General features: G+C 36.9%; 1 protein-coding gene across 1 annotated transcript in view; it reads right to left on the minus strand.

Moving 5' to 3' along the window:
- The window catches only part of cdkal1 (CDK5 regulatory subunit associated protein 1-like 1), a 260,805-nt gene that overhangs the window by 142,705 nt on the left and 96,773 nt on the right, over nucleotides 1–21,327 (minus strand). Inside the window, exon 8 of the mRNA XM_038275895.1 lies at nucleotides 12,897–13,000. Within this exon, the coding sequence (XP_038131823.1) occupies nucleotides 12,897–13,000 (104 nt within the window). The remainder of the gene's footprint in view (nucleotides 1–12,896; nucleotides 13,001–21,327) is intronic.

A 21,327-nucleotide genomic window follows, 5' to 3' on the forward strand; every position in this document is an offset into this window, starting at 1 on the left:
CCTTGAAACACAGCCTGTGCCAAAAGTGAAATTACTTTAACTGGACGTAAAATCTATGGAGGAAAAATGTTAACAAGACTTGGAGAAAAGCAGATCCTCCAGTATAAAAGACAAATCTGAACAAAAAGCATTATGTGTAATAAGACAATCCATATTTGATAGGATCATAGATATTTTTTTTGTTTTTTACCGATTGGAATTAATGTTAAATATTTAATCTATCTTGTTCCTTTTATATTTTAAGTCCGTCTTAGGAAGCGCTCATTCACATTAGAGTGACAGGATTGAGACCCCAGGCTGCACGGAGGGGTGGATGTTATGTCTGTAAGCAGAGAGCATGCACTCAAATCCAGCACCACTGCTGCCACTCGTTGCCGGCTTCATTTGTTTAAATGCACATCAGTGGGGGTTGTGCTCAGTTTGAGTGGGTCACTTGTTAAAGGCTAAGATGGAGGGATTGTCTGTGCAGCTGCAGCACAGAATGTTAGGGGCAAGATCATGAGAGCAGTGGTAACAAACTTGTGGATTCAAACCCTCCACTCCGTCAGCAAACACAGGGTCCTGAATCAAACATCCAGCAACTGACTGAGCACACAGCTGTACAGAGATAATGTAGGGAGTTACATAAAAGTCCACATTAGATAAAACATTTCAGTAGCCCTTTTTTATACAGAGAGCTGGAAAAGTAACGGTCATAGAAATTACAAAGGGAATTTATCTTTTTTTTTTTTTTTTTGGGACAACTAACGGGATTCTATGTCGCTTTTTGAGCAAATTATACCACAAACACCTCTAAGAGAAGTGCTAAAACACACGGTTAAGAAAAGCATCACTCTTTTACAGACCCTACCTCAGTGTGAAAGACTGTAGAGTTGGTGGTGGAAACAAAATAATTAGCACAAGATATTTTAGAGAATCCGCTAAACGGATAAGAAAAAAAATAATCCGAAGTTTGTTTGTTTTGTTTTTTCTCTATGGAGTGACTGTTAAAGATGAAACAGTTTGAAAACTGGTTCCTGTTTCCTGCTTAAGATTTAAAAAGGTTACATTTACATCTTGCTCTGCTATTTTAGAGCTTTAAGAAAAAATCTAATATTATAATATTAAACATTTAAAGATTACTGATTGTAAAGATGATTGGTGAATATTCATTATAAAGAGTCTTAAGGTCAGGATACTAATGCCCAGGAGGTTACAATCTAATAATTGGATCTTAAAAAATAATCCAGCTAAATGAGAGAAATCTGGACCTTTTTAAGATTCAAAGACGTTAATGGGACTGCTCTAACACTTAAATGCTGTTCAACCTGAACTAAATGGATAAATACACCCCCAACCCCTCGTTAAGTGAACACTTTCTATGGAAACTAACAAACCTCATAATTTGAGCCACATGTTTTTGCATGTTTATTTGCTCCTCTCTGTGTGTTTACTGCACTGTAACTCCATTGGGGTTAATAAATGTATAGCTTTTATAGGCTTTACTGCTTAGGACTTGATTGTGGACATAGAATATACAGTGATAGGATCTCCCTCTTAAAATGGGAGTTAGTTCTGGACTTATTCTGACAAATCACTGGAAAATAAACACTTTGGACGGAAAGCCAATAGAGAAAAATTTTCATGTTCCCTCATATTAAACTAATTTATAGACATTTTGGAGAATTAGAACAGTAAGAAATTGTTTATTACATGATAGAACAACAATGTGCCAAACAGCTAAAGAAATGGGGAAGGTGTACAAATAGAAAGACGCTCTAGGAGAAGGAAATAAAACCCAAATGTGAGTCAGAGGATTTCCAGCAGTTAAACATTTTACCAGGCACAAGGCGACTCTCAGAAAACAGGGAGCCAAGCACATGGCTCCAACATAAATTCAAGTCTTTTACTGCCACCTATTGATTGAGCGGGGAACAGGTGTCCCCTCCCCCCTACGGTATATTGAGCAGAAGAAAAACACCAATACACAGAAGCCTTTTGGTGTGAATAGGTGAAGAGAATATCAGGAAGATTAAACGTTTCAGGAAAAAATCATCAGTGTAATATCTAACAGTAGAAAAAGGAAAAAAAAAATTATTTTTTTAAATACACCTCAAAGAAACAATCTAATACAATTTTCTTCCTTTATTAGAAAGATTATTTTAGCTTTTATAGGTGCCGTCAGTTCTTCAATCATAATTATTCTATCTTTTTCTTTCAAAAAGTGCATCAGGAGAATAATTTTTAAAACTCAAAATGTTTAACTGAATGCATTTATCCAATAATATAGCAAAGAAATCTTAAGTTGCATATTAAGGTTGTCACATAGTGTCACAGCAATTGAGCACGTTAGCCATTACAGTTGTAAATACCAGTGAGGCCAAGGAGTAACCTAATGGTATTTAGTAGCAAAGTGCATTTCAGTGGAAGTACAGTAAAATAAAGTGACCAACGGGTTGTGAACTATTCTAATGTGGCAAAGTGGAACAGCAAGAGGAAGAGTGTGGACAAGTTCACAGAGGACGGAGCAGATGGTGTCTGCTGGACTTACACAATCCCGCACAAACACACGCTAGCGCACGCAGACGCACAGCACACTGGTGACATAATAGCAGCATGCCAGGTGTGTGGTTGGTGGCCTGCAGTCTGGCATTGACTAGGAGTTGTGCGTGTGTCTCTGTGTATGTGCTCTCTTTGTATGGAAGGGGCCCCCTATTCACTGTGCTCGGCTGCCAGCTTGGCACTAAATCACAGGAGGAGACGGTACACACACGCGCATGCACACACCACCCTCTGCTGTCTTTTTGTCCAGCTCAGGGAGAGAATTAAAAGAGGTCATGGAAGAATATAGGGGCAGAGGCACAAATGAAGGACAGCACTAGTTAGGCCGAACTTTAGGGGTACACCAGCTATATATATATATATATATATATATATATATATATATATATATATATATATATATATATATATATATATATATATATATATATATATATATATATATATATATATATATATATATATATAATAGCACAAGAACTGAGAAAAGAAAATAACAGTCCCCTCTCCTCTTTACTGTCCCAGTGGCTTTCGACTTGTCAAACCAAGAATAAACAGACAGACGCATATGAACACACAAAGAGCCTCATGTCCGTGCATAATGAGCTGTGCTAGAGGTGAGGCTGCAGCTGGGTTATACAAACCTTGCCTGGAGAGAAAGCCTCAGGAAGGACTCCTTGTGTGTATGGGACAAATAGCAAAAAAAAAAGTGATCTACTGGCTCCTTTTTTCCTTATTTAGTGATGACAAAAGCCCATCTTTCTTCATATTTTCTAAAACTATAATTAATTGTCTCAGACAAGAAAAACACAAGGAGGAAATAAAATAAAAAAAAACCCTCAGCTCTGCAGTCACTATGCCATCATAAAGGAATGTGGTCCTGAAAGGTTCCATTAAAGGTGACAATATTTTAACATTGTCCTAAATCACCTTTGGTGACCATTTTAAATTACAACAATGTAATCTGAATGTCTCAGAATAAAGCTATATTGAGCTTCAGGATTAGGCTAAATTGTTGTTTGATTAAAAGATAAATATAATTTGTTTAAAAAAATGTGATTTCAGGAATTAAAAAGGAAACTCATATTGCATAATGTCATTACACATGGTAATAGTTTGATTATTTAGGTCTTTGATTCTGATGATAATAGATTGCAGGCAATTACAAAAAACTGATTTAAATTTTCTTGAAAATGTATAATATGAAACAAAAGAAAAACAATAAAACTCTTGTGTTTTTTACCTTTATCATTGTGGGGAAGACTTCTGCTTCTAAATGTCTATAGCAGATAGTCACTGACACCAGAATGAGGTTTATTTAGAGGGTTTTATCAAGGCACATAAATGGAAAGTTTAGTGGAAGGATGAAAATATGCACATGCCAGTTGGTAACTGGAGTCAGAGGTTCTACAGACATGTCGAGGATATGGCCATAATTGTCCCAATCGTTCCTTCTTCATGAACCTGAGAAGATTAGAGTCCAGTAAAGAGGTGAGCCTATTTGGAAATCAGCATCTCAGTCTGAGGTCAAACCCAGTCATGACCTGGAAATATATCAGCTGTTGTTTTAGGAAGACATTATAGCCCTTAACATTTCACTTACAGGTATAGTGGAGGATGTGCTTATTTCTAAATAAGTAGTCCTCCTAATTGTCAATCATTCTGGTGATGTGTTTATGTAAGGCCGTGCCGTTAGCTATCTTTTTCTGAACATGAGCACTTTCAGGCGTATATGTGTGGTGAGCTACGGTTTCAGACAGTCATTGAAGCTCACCTTTCTCACCACAGTTCTTTAAAAGTGGCAGAGGGTTGTAAGAGAATGAGTGTGTACGAAGTGTCTGAGAAGAAAATGCATCAGAAGAGGCAGATATATCCCAGAATGCTTTGAATAGAGAGCTCTCCTCGCAAAGCATTATGGGATTTGCTGCCACCGCGGCCCGCGGTCACCACAGGCTATCGCTACCCGACAGCGGCGACTAATAAAGTTGGCAGAGGCACCGGGCAGTAGAGGAGGAGTTACCTGACCAACGGGGAGCAAAAACTAGTGATGATCTGTCCAAACGGTCAGTTAACCGAGTTCCCCATGAATACTATTAAATGTCCCGCACTCTATATAGTGATTGAGGGATTTAGGGCAGACACTCTGTTACAGGGTTGGGCATGTGCATTTTTTTTTTTGGCTTTAAATAAACAAACCCTAAAGTCAACCGACAATTTGTGGGGTATTAGGACGATGAGGATGAAAGGTAGACCCAACGAAACAAACTGAGGGCATCATTACAGTAACCTGGACACCCAGACAGTGCTGCAGTCTTACTGCCTCAATACTACTCTGCATGAATGCAGTGATTCATGCAAAACAAGCACTAATTATTGAGTGTGTGTGCTGTGCAGTACATAATTTTTTTTCACAGTGCACTAAAATTAATGTGATACAGTATTGCTTTGCTAAATGTCTTCATTAATACTCCATATTTCTGAGAAACAGATTGTTGGGTTTTAATTAGCTATAAGTCAGAATAATTATATATATTTTTCTTGAAATATATCATTATGTGTTTTTACTTTACGCCAGCACCACTTTCTGAAGTGAATTAAATTCCCTTCAATTTTACTGAAAAAAACTACACTATTTTTGGTATTATTTCTCTTTTATGTTTAATATTAAACTAGACTAAGGCTTACCATATCAATTTTGAGAGAAAAATCAGGTGTTAATACTGGAAAAGCATGTAGTAGAGAGCAAAGAACAATGGTAACAGTTGAAGTCAAGTTTAGTTTATGAAACCTGGTGTGCATATTTGTATAGCTTAGAGCGAGCTATTTTTTTCTTTTGAAATTTGGCCCGTACTTGTGGGAAAAAAAAGATTTCAGTGCAACTGACACCGCTATACATCTGTTGAAATGTTTCAGAGCTCTGCACACATGACAGGTTATCGCTGCATAGTGCTTGGGTACAGGAGTGGTGACATAATGTATGGCTGAACCCTGGCGCACTCTGTGTTGCTGTAGTCTGGGTTATATCTCAGTTGTTGCACACATGGGGAAAACCTCTGTCTGTGTGCAAAACATCAGCGAGTTATTGGCCTGGAAGCGATTCAGAAAATCCATTTTAGCTCCTCCATGAGAACTCTAGCAGTGGATAATGAATCAGAATGCCCTCATACAGGAAAATTGTACTCCTTCCTGCATGCTCGGCACTTTTCCCCTTCTTTTCAATAGATTGCACTTCCGTAACTAAACTGTGATCAATGCCTCCTTCAATATTCAAATCTCTTGCTCGTTCTATGCTTTGAGTTCTGTTTTCAGTCTCGGCACTCTGATAATGCTAACAGCTCATCAACTTCTACAAAAAAAAAAAAAAACACATCTGCTTTGACCGAGTGAATCTGTCAAATCATTTTCCTCCAAGATTAAATTCTTCTCTCCAACCTTTTCTGTTTTGAGTTGATGACCAGTCTTCCCCTGCATGGTTCACTGAGCCTTCTGTAATCCGATTCAAGGTGTGATGCAAAGGCACTAAACTATATCTTACAACCTGAATGATCCACTCAGCCATTCAGGATTGTGGCCGGTAAACTTTGGCAGCCTCTTCTGGCCTAAACTCAGCAGGGGAGGCAAACAGGAGCTGACACCTGTCACAGATGTTAGACCTACCCAAAGAGCTCACCCATGCATCTGTCTATCTGTGTCTATATATCACCCAGCTAGAACCCTGAATCTAAGCAGTGTCATTTCTCGTAATATCAGTGTTTAACACTGATGCTAGCAGTCATGTAGAAATGAGAAGAAAGCAGATGTCTGTTAACATTAGTGCTTTTTTTTGCCTTCAGTGCATAAGAAGCAGGGACTAATCTGAGCAGAAAGATCATTCCCAACATCCAGTTATATAATTATAAGAAAAAAATAAATGTTTCATTATCTTGTTCTTTTGGCACAATAAATAAATGTAATGTTGCTCTATGCAAGCCTCAAGCCTCAGAGTCTAAAAACAAAGTTGCGTCATGATTGCTGCGATGCATGTCACATGCTAATGTATTGTGTCATGTTGGAATGATCCTTGTGTGTTTGTGTCTAGGAAGCGTCACATCCTGTTTTCGACGGGGTCATTTCAAACACACCCTGGTGACAGTTTAAAATGACAAGGCGTCTGCAGCAGTGAGGAGTTCGGGGACCAAAACAAAAATAGAGCTTTTCTCTCTGGTCAGCCCTGGCTCCTTAGCGCATCTCACGGAATATGTTGCCTTGGTTATTCCTGAGAGGTAGCAATAATGATGGCTACCTATAGCTATCACATTAAAGCTATCAAACAAAAAGCTGACTTGATTTTTTACTTTAGTCTGAGAAGGAAACGCATATTGCTAACAAAAAGATGAGCTGAATTGTTGGCCCTAAAATGTAAGCTCTTCCCACCAGCATCAATGTGATGAAAAAAATGTGATATTTTAAAATCACAATATGATTTTGTGGCCAATGGTTTTACAAAACCTCTGGTTACGTATCTTGTCTGTTGGTTTTGGTTATACACATTTCACATGACTTGCTAGCTGCTGTTAAAAACCAAATAACAAAAACATCTCAACAAATAAAAAATAAAATAAAACATTCAGGTAAGACTGAGTTAAATACATAAAGGTATTATGAGAATTACAGTATTCATTATTGTTTCAGATGATCTGTGATGCGGACTGCTACCATTAATTCTGGGAATAAAAACATAACAGAAAAAACATGGATGTCAGTCAAATCCATTTTTTGACGCAGTTTTTAATGTCAGATGTCATTCATAATATACCCATCTCCTGTATAAAAGTCAAAGAACCATTACAACACAGAAAATTAATGTCGGGATAAAAGAACTGGTATCAATCTATAAATTTAAAGATCTGGATATGTTGGCTTCCACTGTTCATCTGATAAACATGACATTTCCAGTTCAGAGAGGGGGTCAGGAAATATATATTCTAGGCTATTTAGGCATTAAGACGATCTAACGTTTACTAAATCAATGAATCTGTGAACAAGCTAAATGGTCTCCATTTAGCTTGCTTACTTACACCTGGCTTAATGTAACCACACCTACTGAGCAGATAAAGCCAGGATGCACTGACCAGGCTAAGCAAAGCCTGGTTTTATTTATTATTCAGCTGTGTATAATGGACCTCCGTCCTCTCCAAACTATCCTTGGTTATGGGTGTGAGTGGCTGTTTTTCCTATGCGTCTCTACTGTCCTGTAATAGACAGGTAAGCTGTCCAGGCTGCAGCCTGCATCTCTCCTAATGACCACCACTGGATAGCCTAAACTCCTAAATTAAATATATTATCTGAATATACTAAATAACTGCATTATATTTAGCTATATACTTTTGGATTTACCTTTCACAATCTTTCACACATCTTTGCTCTACTGTTCTGAAATAATTTTAAGGCCATAAACGGCCACAGGTACATGAACCTGACCAGGCTGTTTTTTTTCCTTTTCAAAGTCTGCTGGGATCGGCTCCAACCGTCTGCTTGAGATGATGCTGCAAAATCAAACCAAGGTCTGGATGAAAAGTCTAAAGCTCTTTGGTCACAATGCACGATATCAAGGAAGGGAAAAACAGACCATTATACCATTTAAAAAGCTGGTAGTGAAAAAACTTAAAACACTATGAAGAGACAAATGAAGAGTGAATGTTTACTAGGATACTTTGTCTAGAAAAACATCCCGAAGTAAGAGGATTTCTATCATTTATTCAAGAACTTAAGGAGGATACTCCCACTTTCAAAAAACTATCAAACACCAGACTTAACACCTTCATTTCTTTGACAAATACGCACCTTAAGATGCACCCTAAGATGCACCCTTTCCTCCTGACACACAGGCCAGCCCACTCTCCTCTTCTCAACATGTCACACATAACTCCACATATAAACCTCTCCACTCCTCTCCCAAACAGACATACACACCCACAAGCTTGTCATTTGCCATGACATTCACAGCCTCCATTACCTGCATGCATTAACAAACCCCTCTGATGTTAAAAATTATACATTCATACATTTGAATAATTCAGATTACTTTAAAAGCTGTGCACTCACATTCTCCCACCTTTTTCCAGATGAAATGAGAGCCATATACCTCAAATAGCATTTGAATAAATCCCATAAATCCTTTCAAAGTTCCCTGAGATAAGCCAATCAAATAGCTCTAAAACTGGCAGGTTGGCCACTCAAAATTAGCAATTCATACTTTCAGTTTATTTTTATTCAAAATGGATCAAACAGTAAATCAAATTGCAGTGTGGTTTTGTAAGACTCAATTTATTTGAGATAAGAAAAAGGTGGCTAATAGAGTGAGACAGAGAGAATAGGGGAATTGCTACACTGCTATAATGTAATTCAAAACCTAACAAAAACATTTGATAGAGAAAATACTTTGCCTTTCATTTGGAAAGGTGACAAATGATTTCATCTGTTTATAAAAACAGAAATCAAATCCAACAGAAAATATATACATCAGATGAACAAGTAGAGTACAAATCTGAATATTTTTGAATAAAGAAAATCTGTTTTGATTAAACCTACTTATAAATAATGCCAATCAGTAGGAACAGTCCACTGAAAGCTTTCTAGAACCAAGTCACAAATTAAAAACAACATAAATTATAAAATCTTAAAATCACCCTTTTCTTAATGCATTGTTCCTGGATTGGACAGAAATTTATATGATTTGATGTGAATAAAATCCGATCAAAATGAACTTCTTTTTAAATTTCTTTTTAGACCATTTCTTTATTATTATATAAATGCTCTTCAGTGAACAAGCTGTATACTGTTAGACTTGTGTTGTTTTTAGTAAAACTGCTTTTAGATTGGTCATATCAGTTTATCGAAATTATATAAGGTTTAAGAAAACAAAACAAAATAATTTCAGTGCTTTCCTTTGGGAAGTAACGGTCACCAAACTGTAGATGCTTGCTCCTATTCTTTGAAAACTATTTGAATTAAAGATGATCGTTCTGGTACCAGTTGGTGATAAAGAACCAATCAATGACCTCTGATCACTACGCCCTAACACTAAAATCTCACACTCCTCTTGGTCTCACTTCTCATTGTCTTTTATTTGACTCTGTGAGCTCCCAAAGGTCCTTCATTGTGTAACTATAAAATTCAACCTCTGACAGCAGTCATATTTTATGGCTTTCCCTCAATATCTCTCTTTAACATATTTTAGATCTAAGGATAAATGTCACATAATAAATCAGTGTAAGGACAAAACATACCAAAACAATGAAGGGCAGTATTTGGACCGCAAAGGCATAACAGAAAAGGTGTGTTACTATAACAACCAGAGCATAACATGATCATGACCAACCAAATCAAATACATTTTGCAGTGTTGGTTTATGGATTTAATGATCATTACAATAAATGGAGAATAGGATATGGATTGTACTGTTTGATATAATTTCTCATAAAATTATCTCGACTACGATGTAGTTAGGGGGAACTGAAAAACAAAAAAAAAAAAAACATAGGAATGTGTAAGCTAAAGGCTGCGGTCTGACTGATATGAAATGTGATGACCAAAAGCAAAACAATAGGGAGGGAAGATATATTTTGGCACAGCCCTACATCATCGATACAAAGGATTCAGAATGGGCACAATTAGGCTGTTCTTTCAGGAGAATAAAAAACAACCGACATCAAAATATGTATTAGACAAACAATAAAGAAGAAAAACTAAGATAACTTTGATATATAATGGAGCTCTGACCAGAAGGGGGCTGATTACAGGCATTGGAGTTACATATTGTCACAGCAAATGTATAACTCTGCTGTAGCTTAAAGCATTTCATGATTCAATATCATTTTATTAATGAGCCCTATAGATAATTAGACACTCAGACCAAGCAGCCCCCAAAATATGATGAGCAGATAAGAGTGAAGAAAGTTGAGCAGAATGGCAATTTTAAGTAAAACAAGTTTGAAAAATGCAGCATAAGGAAAGCCGTGTGTATGTTTTGGAGAGGGGCACCGGGCAACTTGATGACTAGAGAGTTTGTAAAACAGAAATAAAAAAAATAAAGGTTCAGTGTTAATTTGTACACTTTATTCCCTTAAGGGAAGCTTTAGTCTTGGGCTACAATGTCATCACGCATAGAAATAGCTGACATCTCGTCAGACTGCTTTACCTAGACTCACCAGAAAGACTGAGTTACAGCATATCAGTCTAGAAAGGAGCTGGTAAAGCCTGATTTCAAAGGCAGGAATAACAGTCAGCTGGAAGAGGTTACAACCAATTAGACAACTATGGATGTAAGACAAAAAAAATTAATTGTTAAAGAAAAGCTCTTTCAGCAGCCAGTTGTTGATATTGTAAAGATATGTCCTTGTTATGCAGGACATAATTAAAAAAACATCGCTCCATTGCAGCTCCAATCTTGACTGTTATGGTTACAGAAAAGATCTGTGACATTATGGGTAATTCTGGCCACAGAGTTATGATATTCAATGAACAAATAATCAAATCTTGTTATTCCATTTTCTGTTGAATTAAAAGAAGAAAAAAAAACTCCACTAGGAAACCTGTGACTGTTTACCAACTCTCGTCTCCCAATCGGTGATCGGGGTGTTTTATTTTCTCCAAAAAAATAAAAAAAATAAATAAAAAATCACCTATATGTTAAAACTACACAGACACAGATGAAGGTCTGGGCAGCTGGTGTGTTTGCCCTTCAATGCCCACCCTGTGGCAGTGGCATGGATGCAGCTGTTTGGGAGAGTTCTGGGAGGGATTTACTAAGAGCTGTCCTTCACAAGGGCGTCTTCGTTTTAGTTTGGATTCCTCCTATATAATAGGAGCCTCCTCAAAACAAAAGTTAAATTAAGTAATGGCTCTAACAAATGTACATGCCATGCAGAAACAAAATGTCCCATTTTATTTAACATACCAGAGATAAATATACCTTCCACTTTAAACCGGGAAAACTTCCTTAAACTAAGCTATAAAGCACATTTATTATGATAATATACTTATTATAAAAATTCACAACTTAGATTAGAAAAGCAGATTAAATTAGTGGATTTTTTTGTGCATCAGCAAATTAGGGAAAATCTACACTGAGAATGACCACTGGCAAAAAGCACCGGATTCAGATCTCAACATTTTGTTGTCATCTGGTGTAGATTTAAGGCTGTTTTTAGCAGGCTGTCCAAATAGCCTTAGGGTGTTTACCAACACATCCAATACTTTCGTAAATAAGATTGAAATAATGCTGTAATTAACACTTTAAAAGATGTATAAAAATAAGCCAAGCTGCATAAACCATTTTATAAAGACATAAATGTGGCATAAAGGTTAAATATTAAATTTTTTCCACAAAACATTGGGCTGGACTCACATAGGGGTTACAAGTGCAACACATTCATGTGCGGCAGTCAAATAAATAACCAAATATCTAAAGCGTTTGTAAAAGAAGAAAACCTTTCCACATCTCTTTACTGTAAAAAAAAATATATATATATTGAAGCTCTTCTGCTGTAAATATCTTTATGATACAACAATGACGATGTAACCAAGTTGCACCAAAAGCGTTTTTCAGAACATGAACAATTTAATATATTTTGGAAAGAAATCTGATCTTATTTTGTAATTGTGAAACCTCAAGAAATAGAGATTAAATTCTCATTCTCTATTAAATTTTGGGCTTGAATAAAACTAACCTAATTAACCATGTTACAATCCCATGATGTTATTTCTGTTGTTATTTTAATTCTTTCAAATGAAGGTGATGAGATGCATCCCAATATGACAATAATACATGCCAATTAATTCCTAAAACTGATGACAACACCACTCCTAGGTAAGAGTGCAGGACTCCTGCGCTATCAGTGTGTAAACTTGCCCTTGTTTGACCCGCCTGCGGCTCTGATGGAAGAGTAGCCCGCTGTGCAGCTTGGGATTCTGGGAGTGTGCTCTTAAGAAACAGATGCCAGGGCACAACAGCTGTTCTTCTGGCATAAAACTAGGGCCAACTGGCAGGAGCCTCTCCCCAAGAATAAAAACATCAACATGTGTTACTAAAACCGAGAGCCTCCTGGTAGGACACACAAATACGCTGCTACTGCACAGCAAACAAAGAGCAACACTCATGGGCTCCCACTGAATAATAAATTAAACTACCTCACAGGCCTCTGTCCAAGAACACGGATACAGAGGCATGTTCATTTATTCAACAAGTTGGGTCAATATATATGATTTTGGGTAATTTCTCATTACGATCTCTCTTTTATTGATTTTTTTTTATTCCCCATAATAAAACGTAATATCATTATAAGAAATATTCACAGGAAAAGCAGGATACTCACCCTGAAAGGACTGCCTGGCTCTTTCCACCAGTTCCTCTATGGGATAACTGGCCAAGTCTCCTCGAGCATGTTTCGTCTTGCAGTAAGTACATGCATTCAGACACCTGGACCAACATGAACACACACAAAAAAAAAGAAGAGAAAGCCCATCACTACAAAGGAACTCTTTTTGTTCCCCACAAAATAAACTAAATAAATACAAACTTTTGGAGGCTGTAGCCTGTAAAGATGGCGTCTCTTATATATGACCGCTTAGTGCTTAACTGAATTTGCTTCTGCTTCATTATGAAGCAGAGGTTTTAAAATACCAGGCATAAAAAAACAAAGCATATTTAGAGAGTATAAATATGTGAAAAATATAATGCCAAGCGGAAAAAAACACTTTCATCTTTAGCATATTAATAGTTTCTAACGAAACGGGAAGAATTAAACTAAGCTCTGTTGCAAATGTCGATGAAAACAAATGGTAACATGCTAATAAAAAAATAAAAAAAACTCACTTAATTCATATATTTGATTTCACAGATAAGGCTTAATACAGGAAAAAAATAGAGTCAAACGCTCACAAAGACTTGCTAATTTCAATACGACTATATGACCAGCTGTCTCTTAGAATGAGAGAGGCATGGAAAGCCTCGATTCAATGCATTGTTTTGTATTTCAAATATAGCAAGCTTAATTTAAATTGAGCGTGAAAAGACTGGAGTTGGAGAAGAATAAAGCAGGAAAGGGAAAAGTGAAAAGAAAATGGAGAATAGCTGTCCCCCACTAAGATGCAGAAGCATGAAGTCTGGAGGGAACTTTGTCTTAGATAAAGGGGTTTTTATTCAAGTGTGTAAATCACAAGAGAAAAGCTTCAGAATGGTCTCTATTAATATGTACAGCATTTGCAATTATTTCTGACCTCCAATCTGTCACACTGGGTTCAACAACAGGACAGACGGTTTTCAGCTGCTTTAGTTTTAATACAGGGAACTATTATATTCTTCTTCTAGTTTGTAAAAAAATAAAAAAAATATTTGACAACTTAAACATCAGTGGTTAAAAAATAAACGCAAACATGTATCAGTGATATTTTATTTACATATGTTATGCAAAATGAATACAGGCACAATGCAAATTTCACATGCCTGCCAATGAACACAACACAAGCTTTTAACACAAACAACAGCTTCACTAGCAGTTTAACAATACCTGCTGTAACCGCTTTGTGTCAGATCAACAACCCTGGATGAATAAAAACACCCCTCTAATTAACCCTCATGTTAGAACCATTAACATTAAACAATCCATTAACACACAATACAAAAAACATTAAAGGAATCCAGTAAACAACTACAAAAAAACCAGAGCAAAATCTGACGGCGCATAAAATATTGTTTATTTTCATTAGTTCAGGGTTCTGCACACGACTTAAACAGAAAGGAAGCATTAAACATCGGGGTCTACTAGACGAAGAAACAAACAAAAATACCCTCCTCTGACTAAAAATTAAAGACAATTCTTATCTTAACAAAACAAAAGTAGAATGCCTAAGCTCCCTGGACAACTACAAAAAGGAGAAAAACTAGTTGAAAGAAAAGGGAGGGGAACCTCTACAAAACTTCTCAATGAAAACAAGGTATCTTAAATAAAGGAGTTAATAAAAGCGAATAAGACCAATCCACACAGTTTATGATAGGTATCAAAAGAAACAGACTCCAGTAATAAATACCGTAGTTTTCAGAATATAGGCCGCAACTTTTACACAATTTTTCGACCTTGCGGCTTATATAACAATGTGGCTTATCTATGGACTTTTACAGCTAACGGCCACTAGGGTAATACCTAAATCTATGGATTTTACCATCCACCATGTTGACGTCATATTTGCTTCAACACCCAAGTACGGTAGCCGCGGAAGCAGACTTCTACCGCGAGTGGTATGAGACAGAACGACAGCGAGAAAGACGGACATTGCGAGCGCAAGACAGTTTGTGTGACACCCTCATTATGGGAAACAAACGTACCGGTTAATAAATGGGAGCTTCTATTGCACTAAATTGTAACAGTTAACGTATGCAAATATGCAAATTGCGTTGAAATGAAATGTTAATAAATAGGAGAAAGTTGCCTCTTTCCCGACAATCCTCTCTGTGCACGAACCATGTGGTAATTAAACAAAAAACCTGCGGCTTATAGTCCGGTGCGGCTTGTATATGTACAAATCATGCAATTTATCTTCTGCGGCTTATAGTCCGAAAATTACGGTATTCGTGATCATAACCAGAATGTGTAGTTGTAAAATTTTTTTTCACCTTTCAAAACAAAATGTCTGAGGATTTGTGCTACAATATATAATAACTGATCAAGGGAAGAGCACAACTGAATCGTATTAAAGTCAAGAACACCACAAAGAAAAAAAGTCACTACATTTTTCTGCTAGTTGCTTTTTCCCATCTGCTAAAGGGGTATTAGAAGTTGCCAAATATCGTGAGAAAAAAAAACATCTCTCTTGTGATTGGTAAAAGTTATGTAAACACAATCCAATAAGAGACCAGGTGGGTTTGGCTGTAAGGGAGGAGCTCTACTGATTAGATTTTTAAAATTGCATATAGAGAATGACTTCATGTCATGCCGGTGCCACTTTTTTCTATAACATGCATTAGTACTCTACACTATCATTTTATATTGCTAAAAAAGAAAAAAAAAATAATGATCCTGAACTGAATTTTATTTTACACACTGACAGCAACATTATTAATGAAACCAGCCATAAACATCCATCCATCTGGCTGCTGAAGATGGTAGCTGGGTCACAGCACCTAAGTTGAGAAAACACAGACAGATGGGTTCTGTGTATGCGCACCCACACACCACTGGGGGGTACATCCTTTCTAATGTGATCAGGCCCAGCTGAGTGGATCAAATCAACATTAATCTCAAGAGACAATCAGTGGCTTGGTTGTCAGTGTCAGTATTTGCATCAATTAAGTGCACATTTGTTCATATGGCTGTGAGCACACTGCTGTTAAACATTTGTCCAGTATCACAACAACACAGGGGACTTTCCCACAAGCTTCAACAAACTACAAAAGCTACCTGACACTGTAAGACTAACTGAATAAAACACGAATCTCTGACACAATCTCTAGGGTTCAAGCTAGACTGAAGAACAGCTTGCTCTGACTCATATTTTCATCATTTTCATCATATTCTACTCTGGAATGCAAACACTTTAAAAATACATCTCAAGATAAGACAAAAAACACATTACGTGTCAAGGATATTAGAGTTAATCTGTCCAAAAAGTCATTATGCAATCAGATATTCTGATAAAACCAAACAACATTGAAAAATATTAAATGGTCATCCACCGAGCGCAGTAGTCCCAATATTAGCATTTGACCATCAACCTACATTGCTCTTGGTTATTCATCAGGCTAATGCTGCTAATTCAGACACCTAATACTATTTTACACCGAAGGCATTAAGGGCGGCCAGGCGTCTGGTTTACATGCAAAGTCTAAGGAGGACAGCTTCAAGACGTCCAGCGGCGTGTACGAGCGCGAGGAGCGGCGCATTTTGAGAGTTCTGGCGTGTGAGCATTTGTTGCTGGAGTTTAGTATATTAAACTTTTGCCACTAGATGCTGGAGCCTCAACCAATCAGAAAAGCTGATTCAGGATCTTTTGATGGAGAGACACAGACCCTACCTGCACGCTGTCATAGCTTCTGCAGACAGGTAGATATGTAGGGTCTTCAATTAATGTAGAAATCGAATAATACACGTCAACAAAATATTGTAGGGTAGCCCATCCTGGCTCAATGATAGTGGTACGGCATTTTAAAGTAGGGCTCCAGGGCATGCACTAAAAAATACTACAGCAATAGCATTGTTGATAATAGTGATATTAATATTGATTGTTGTCAAGTTTTTGGCCTCTACAAACCACCTTGCCTTCTGCCCAAACTTGAAAAGGGCTTGCTCCCATCAAAGAGACTCAGGACCAACTCATCTCAGTGTCATCTTTTTATTTCTCTTTTCTTTTTCTTCTTTAAATCACTTAAATTTCAAAGACAAGACAACCAAGCAGGTTGAAAACCTACAAATAAACAAAACACAATGAATTAATAAGTTTCCAGTCAATGTTTTTTACTTTTGAGTTATCAATAAATAAGCAAAACAAAGTTAATTCCAAATGCATAAATCCATCTTTGTAAAGCCTGCTAGGTCCTCTGAATGCAGGTTTAATGTTTTAAAGTTCATTTCCTACCAGTGGTGTCTCTGCAGGAGCTTGAAGATGAGGTCTTTGTCTGTAGAGATTGCTCAGAACACAGGTGTGTTGAATTACTTTATAGGCTCCTGAAGGCCTGAGTGAGACAGATGGGTGCGCTTGATTTCTGTGAGGTGCGTACCAGTTGGGTGGAGATGGTATTGCATTCACACCAATACACCATTTGCTGTTTTAACTTGACAATTGTGATTAACCCATAATTTCCTTACTCATCTCTTTCTTCACCAGCAGGTAGTATTTCAAACATTAGAACTATATATAATTCATCTATCAGACCAGACATATTGATATACAGATTGTAAAATACAGACACTTAAACATAGCATCCAACCACATACTTGTTATGCGACCAAACGATTCCCTCGTGATCCCAGTACTGGACATAATGACATTATGATGATGTACAGTATTGTGCAGCTCTAGGTCCCAGAAACATAAAATATTTATGATATGGAGCATATTGTATATTTTCTGTTTGCATTAAGTTGTCAATTGTAAAAAAAAAATATATATATAGTTTTTTATTTGAATTAATAAAGTATATAAATAATCCAACAGATTCACTCAGAATGATGTTTTAGTCTGTTACAAATGCGACATTAAGCAACAATTTAACACTTATTTAACATAAAATACAGTTTTCTGTAATCTTTAAGACTTCTCAACTTCTCTTTACAATCTCCTTATGGAATTTTTTAAACCAGTTTTCCTTTTTTTCAGTTTTTAAAAGCTTACATTTGTCTAGAACTGTTCAAAATAAATATTCTGCCACCAACCTCCCATCTGTTACCATCTTTTCCTACTCTCTACCTGTCCTAACCCTTCTGTTTTATTCCTGTTAATTAAACCACAGAGGTGGCTTCTACACCTGACATCACAGTAATTCATTAATGTGTTAGAATGAAAAAGGCTACTTCCCTTGTGTATCTAATACTGTATGTAGGTAATTCTTTAGACAAAGACTATTGTGTTAGTGTAGGCTTTAAAGTGTAACAAGAACAAGAAAGTCTAGAGATTTCTCTGTGTAAACTACTTGCAAACCTCCCTTGACACACGGACTCATACAAATGAGAATATTCTCCTTTGCAGAATCTTAAAGAGACACACTGGAAGTGAGTGAAAAATGTTTTCATTCTGATAAGCATTTAGTATCTACACATTAATTAGAAAACAGCATCATGCATAAACAGATTGGGCCATTGGTGTATTCAAATAAGAGCATGCGTGTGTTTAAGGGGCTTTGCTTCAAAATGTAATTAAGAAAACAAAGCTGAAAGTGTACAGGGGGAGTCTGGCTACTTTTCATATTGTAAAGACAGATTATTCACTTCTCTTATTGATGGGACTTGGAGACAGAAGAAGTGAGTATATGAGCAAACAATGTCTTAAATCTCCCATTATATGTCTGAACAATGCATGGAGCCTGTAAGTTTGTTGTTAGTGTCATCTCAAAGTCAAAGTGGAGGTAGCTAAATAATATGAAGTCAGGGAACAAAGAATGACAACACAATGCAGAAAACACATAATGAGAGCAATGAATAGAGGGTGATTAGTTATTCTGAAAAAAATGGTCTGGCAGTTTAACCCACTTCAAATTACATGGGTGCTCCCCAAGCACAACAAATACCCTGATGAAGACAGCATTGGGCATGTTTTTTTTATATACTAATCCATAATGGGAATTTAGGCTTAAATCAATCTGTAGGTGTTTAAAGCTTCTTAAAAAGCTTGATCATCTTTTCTCAACTTTCAAGGAAAATGGCATTTTGTGTAAGTCCTCAATTATGCCCAGATGATAGAACAGATTGGACTTTTGGAATTGTAATTAATCTTTTGTTCAAAATTGTAAATAACATTCCCCTAATGTGGCGGTCTTCAAACGTGATCCTCAGGACATACTATCCTCCATGTTTTGGGTGTTTCACTTCTTGATTTAAATCAATAGTAGACTATAGGGGTTCATTGAAAGGCCATGAAGTAGTTAATGAAATCATTTGATTCAGGTTTGCTGAGAAAGGTAAACATCTGAATAATGTTGGACAGTGAGTCCTGAAACCCCCTGTACTAATGGTTCCTTGGTATTTGACTTATTTAACACTCCGGGCCTTCACAAGGTAAAGAAACCTTGTGATCTACATCATTTCAGATAATGTTGCATGTTTTGTGTATAGGTGCATGTGTATGAAATGCAGGGAGCTCCTATTTCTGACTGAATCACTTGAGTCAGTGTTATGCTTGAGGGATTGTGAAGTTGGGTTCAGTTTTTTGGAAACTCCTCCAACAAACGCCTTTGTTGTTTTGACTACGAAAAAAATGCAGCCCAGGAATGCCTACAAGGTCATGTGCATTTGTGTGTGAAAACACGACTTTGTGTCAACACTGAAACTGTTTTTATGACTGCTTGTTTTGTCTTTAGGCAGGCCTCTAGACTATGTTAGTGCAAGATCAATAAGGCCATTGTTAGGAGAAAAGAATGGCAATATAGTCATTGCTGAGCCTTTAGCTTACTGGTGGTCAGTACAAGTGTTGCAGAGAGATAAGATCTGAACTTAGAGACACACCAGAGCTTAAACAGCTGATAACACCTACTGCAGCACCGGGCACTTGTAAATCCCACCAATGTAACACGACTTTCTCTGATTCTTCTGTGTAATATCCTCAAGACTAGTTAAAGTAAGTGTGTTGACTTTGACTGAACTGATGCCCTATGTAAGGCATAAAACGTGAGTTTCTAAACTCTAAAAGGCTGGATTTCTAGAGGTTGTTTAGTGACAGCAATTTTCTTATTCTTTCAGCTGCTTTTTGGCCTTCTGTTGGTTTAAGCACTGGACAGATGTTTAAAAACATTCATTCAGTAATATACCAGATGTGTAATTTTATTTATTCCAAAAAGGTTTTTCTTTCTACACTCAAAATATCAGGAATATCGTTGATTCCGAGGTTCAGTTTCCGATTTGTAAAAATGCTATGTCTATATTTTCTTACTCTGTCTTAACCTTAGTCTTATGTCAATCAAAGCACTTTTAAGCTCCAAAGGATAACGTAGACAGTGTTTGTCTTCCTAGACAGTGCCCTCTATCACCTTCCGTCATAAAAATCCAAACTGGTGTTACAAGACCCAAACCGGTAACCCCAGTCCCCAACATCTACCAACCTTAGATAGCATCCCTCTACCATTGCACTAGGGCATAAGTTATATAAGTTATAATGAGGCTTTATAGTTGAGTGAAGTTAGGACTAGTGACCTTTATGGAAAGGTTTCATCAAAATGGTGCTGGTTTTAATTCCGATTAAAATTTCCTTCCAAAAAGAATTGAAAGCAATCCACTGGACTTGGTTTCCAAGTTGGAAGACGTTTCGCTTCCCATCCAGGAAGCTTTTTCAATTCAAAATGTCAGGAATATCGTTTCAGTTTCCAATTAGATTGATTCAAACTACACAGACAGATAGACGGATAGATATGAACAAATTAAAAAGAAACATGCCTGACAGAGAAAATAGGCATGCAGATATCACACAAAAACCAAACAGGATAGAAGGCAAGCCAGAAACGTACCAATCAAAGGAGACACCAAAACAGAGGACACGGTCTCTGCCTCCATTGCTTTAAAAGTACTACAATCAATAAGCAACTAAGCAGGATTTGGAAAGTTCAGGGCAAATCGGAAACATCTATTTGTTTGTTGGGTCACATTTGTGCTCACAGTGGCTTGTGATCACAAGGATACTTTTCTTCTTGCAAACAGAGTTTCCCTTACTCAATGCAGAAGTGTGTCTGTGCGATGCACAATCTTTTACAAAACTTCAGTGTCACTCATATCTTTATGTGGCTGGTGTCTGAAGATTGCATGCAAACTTTTAAAGATTTGCTTGGTTTGCATTTCTTTTACACTTGATAAACAGCTGATGTCCTGCACAACATTGGATTGTGCCCTTTCAAAACCGATGTCTTGGTTACATGCAAGAGTTTTTCCAATACAAATCATGTTAGTGGAAAGCATTTGTACATCTTCTATTACAAACAAAAATGCTGAATGATTACTGAAGATACCTGGTTAGTGAAATGAGGCCTGCGTATTTTGATGGTTCACCATTTATCACTTGGATAGACTATATAAAGACTATATAGGAAACTAGATTGTGCAAAGAGTGCAT

This window comes from Cyprinodon tularosa, unplaced genomic scaffold, assembly GCF_016077235.1.
Source record: "Cyprinodon tularosa strain WSP-4 unplaced genomic scaffold, ASM1607723v1 ctg98, whole genome shotgun sequence".
NCBI lineage: Eukaryota > Metazoa > Chordata > Actinopteri > Cyprinodontiformes > Cyprinodontidae > Cyprinodon > Cyprinodon tularosa.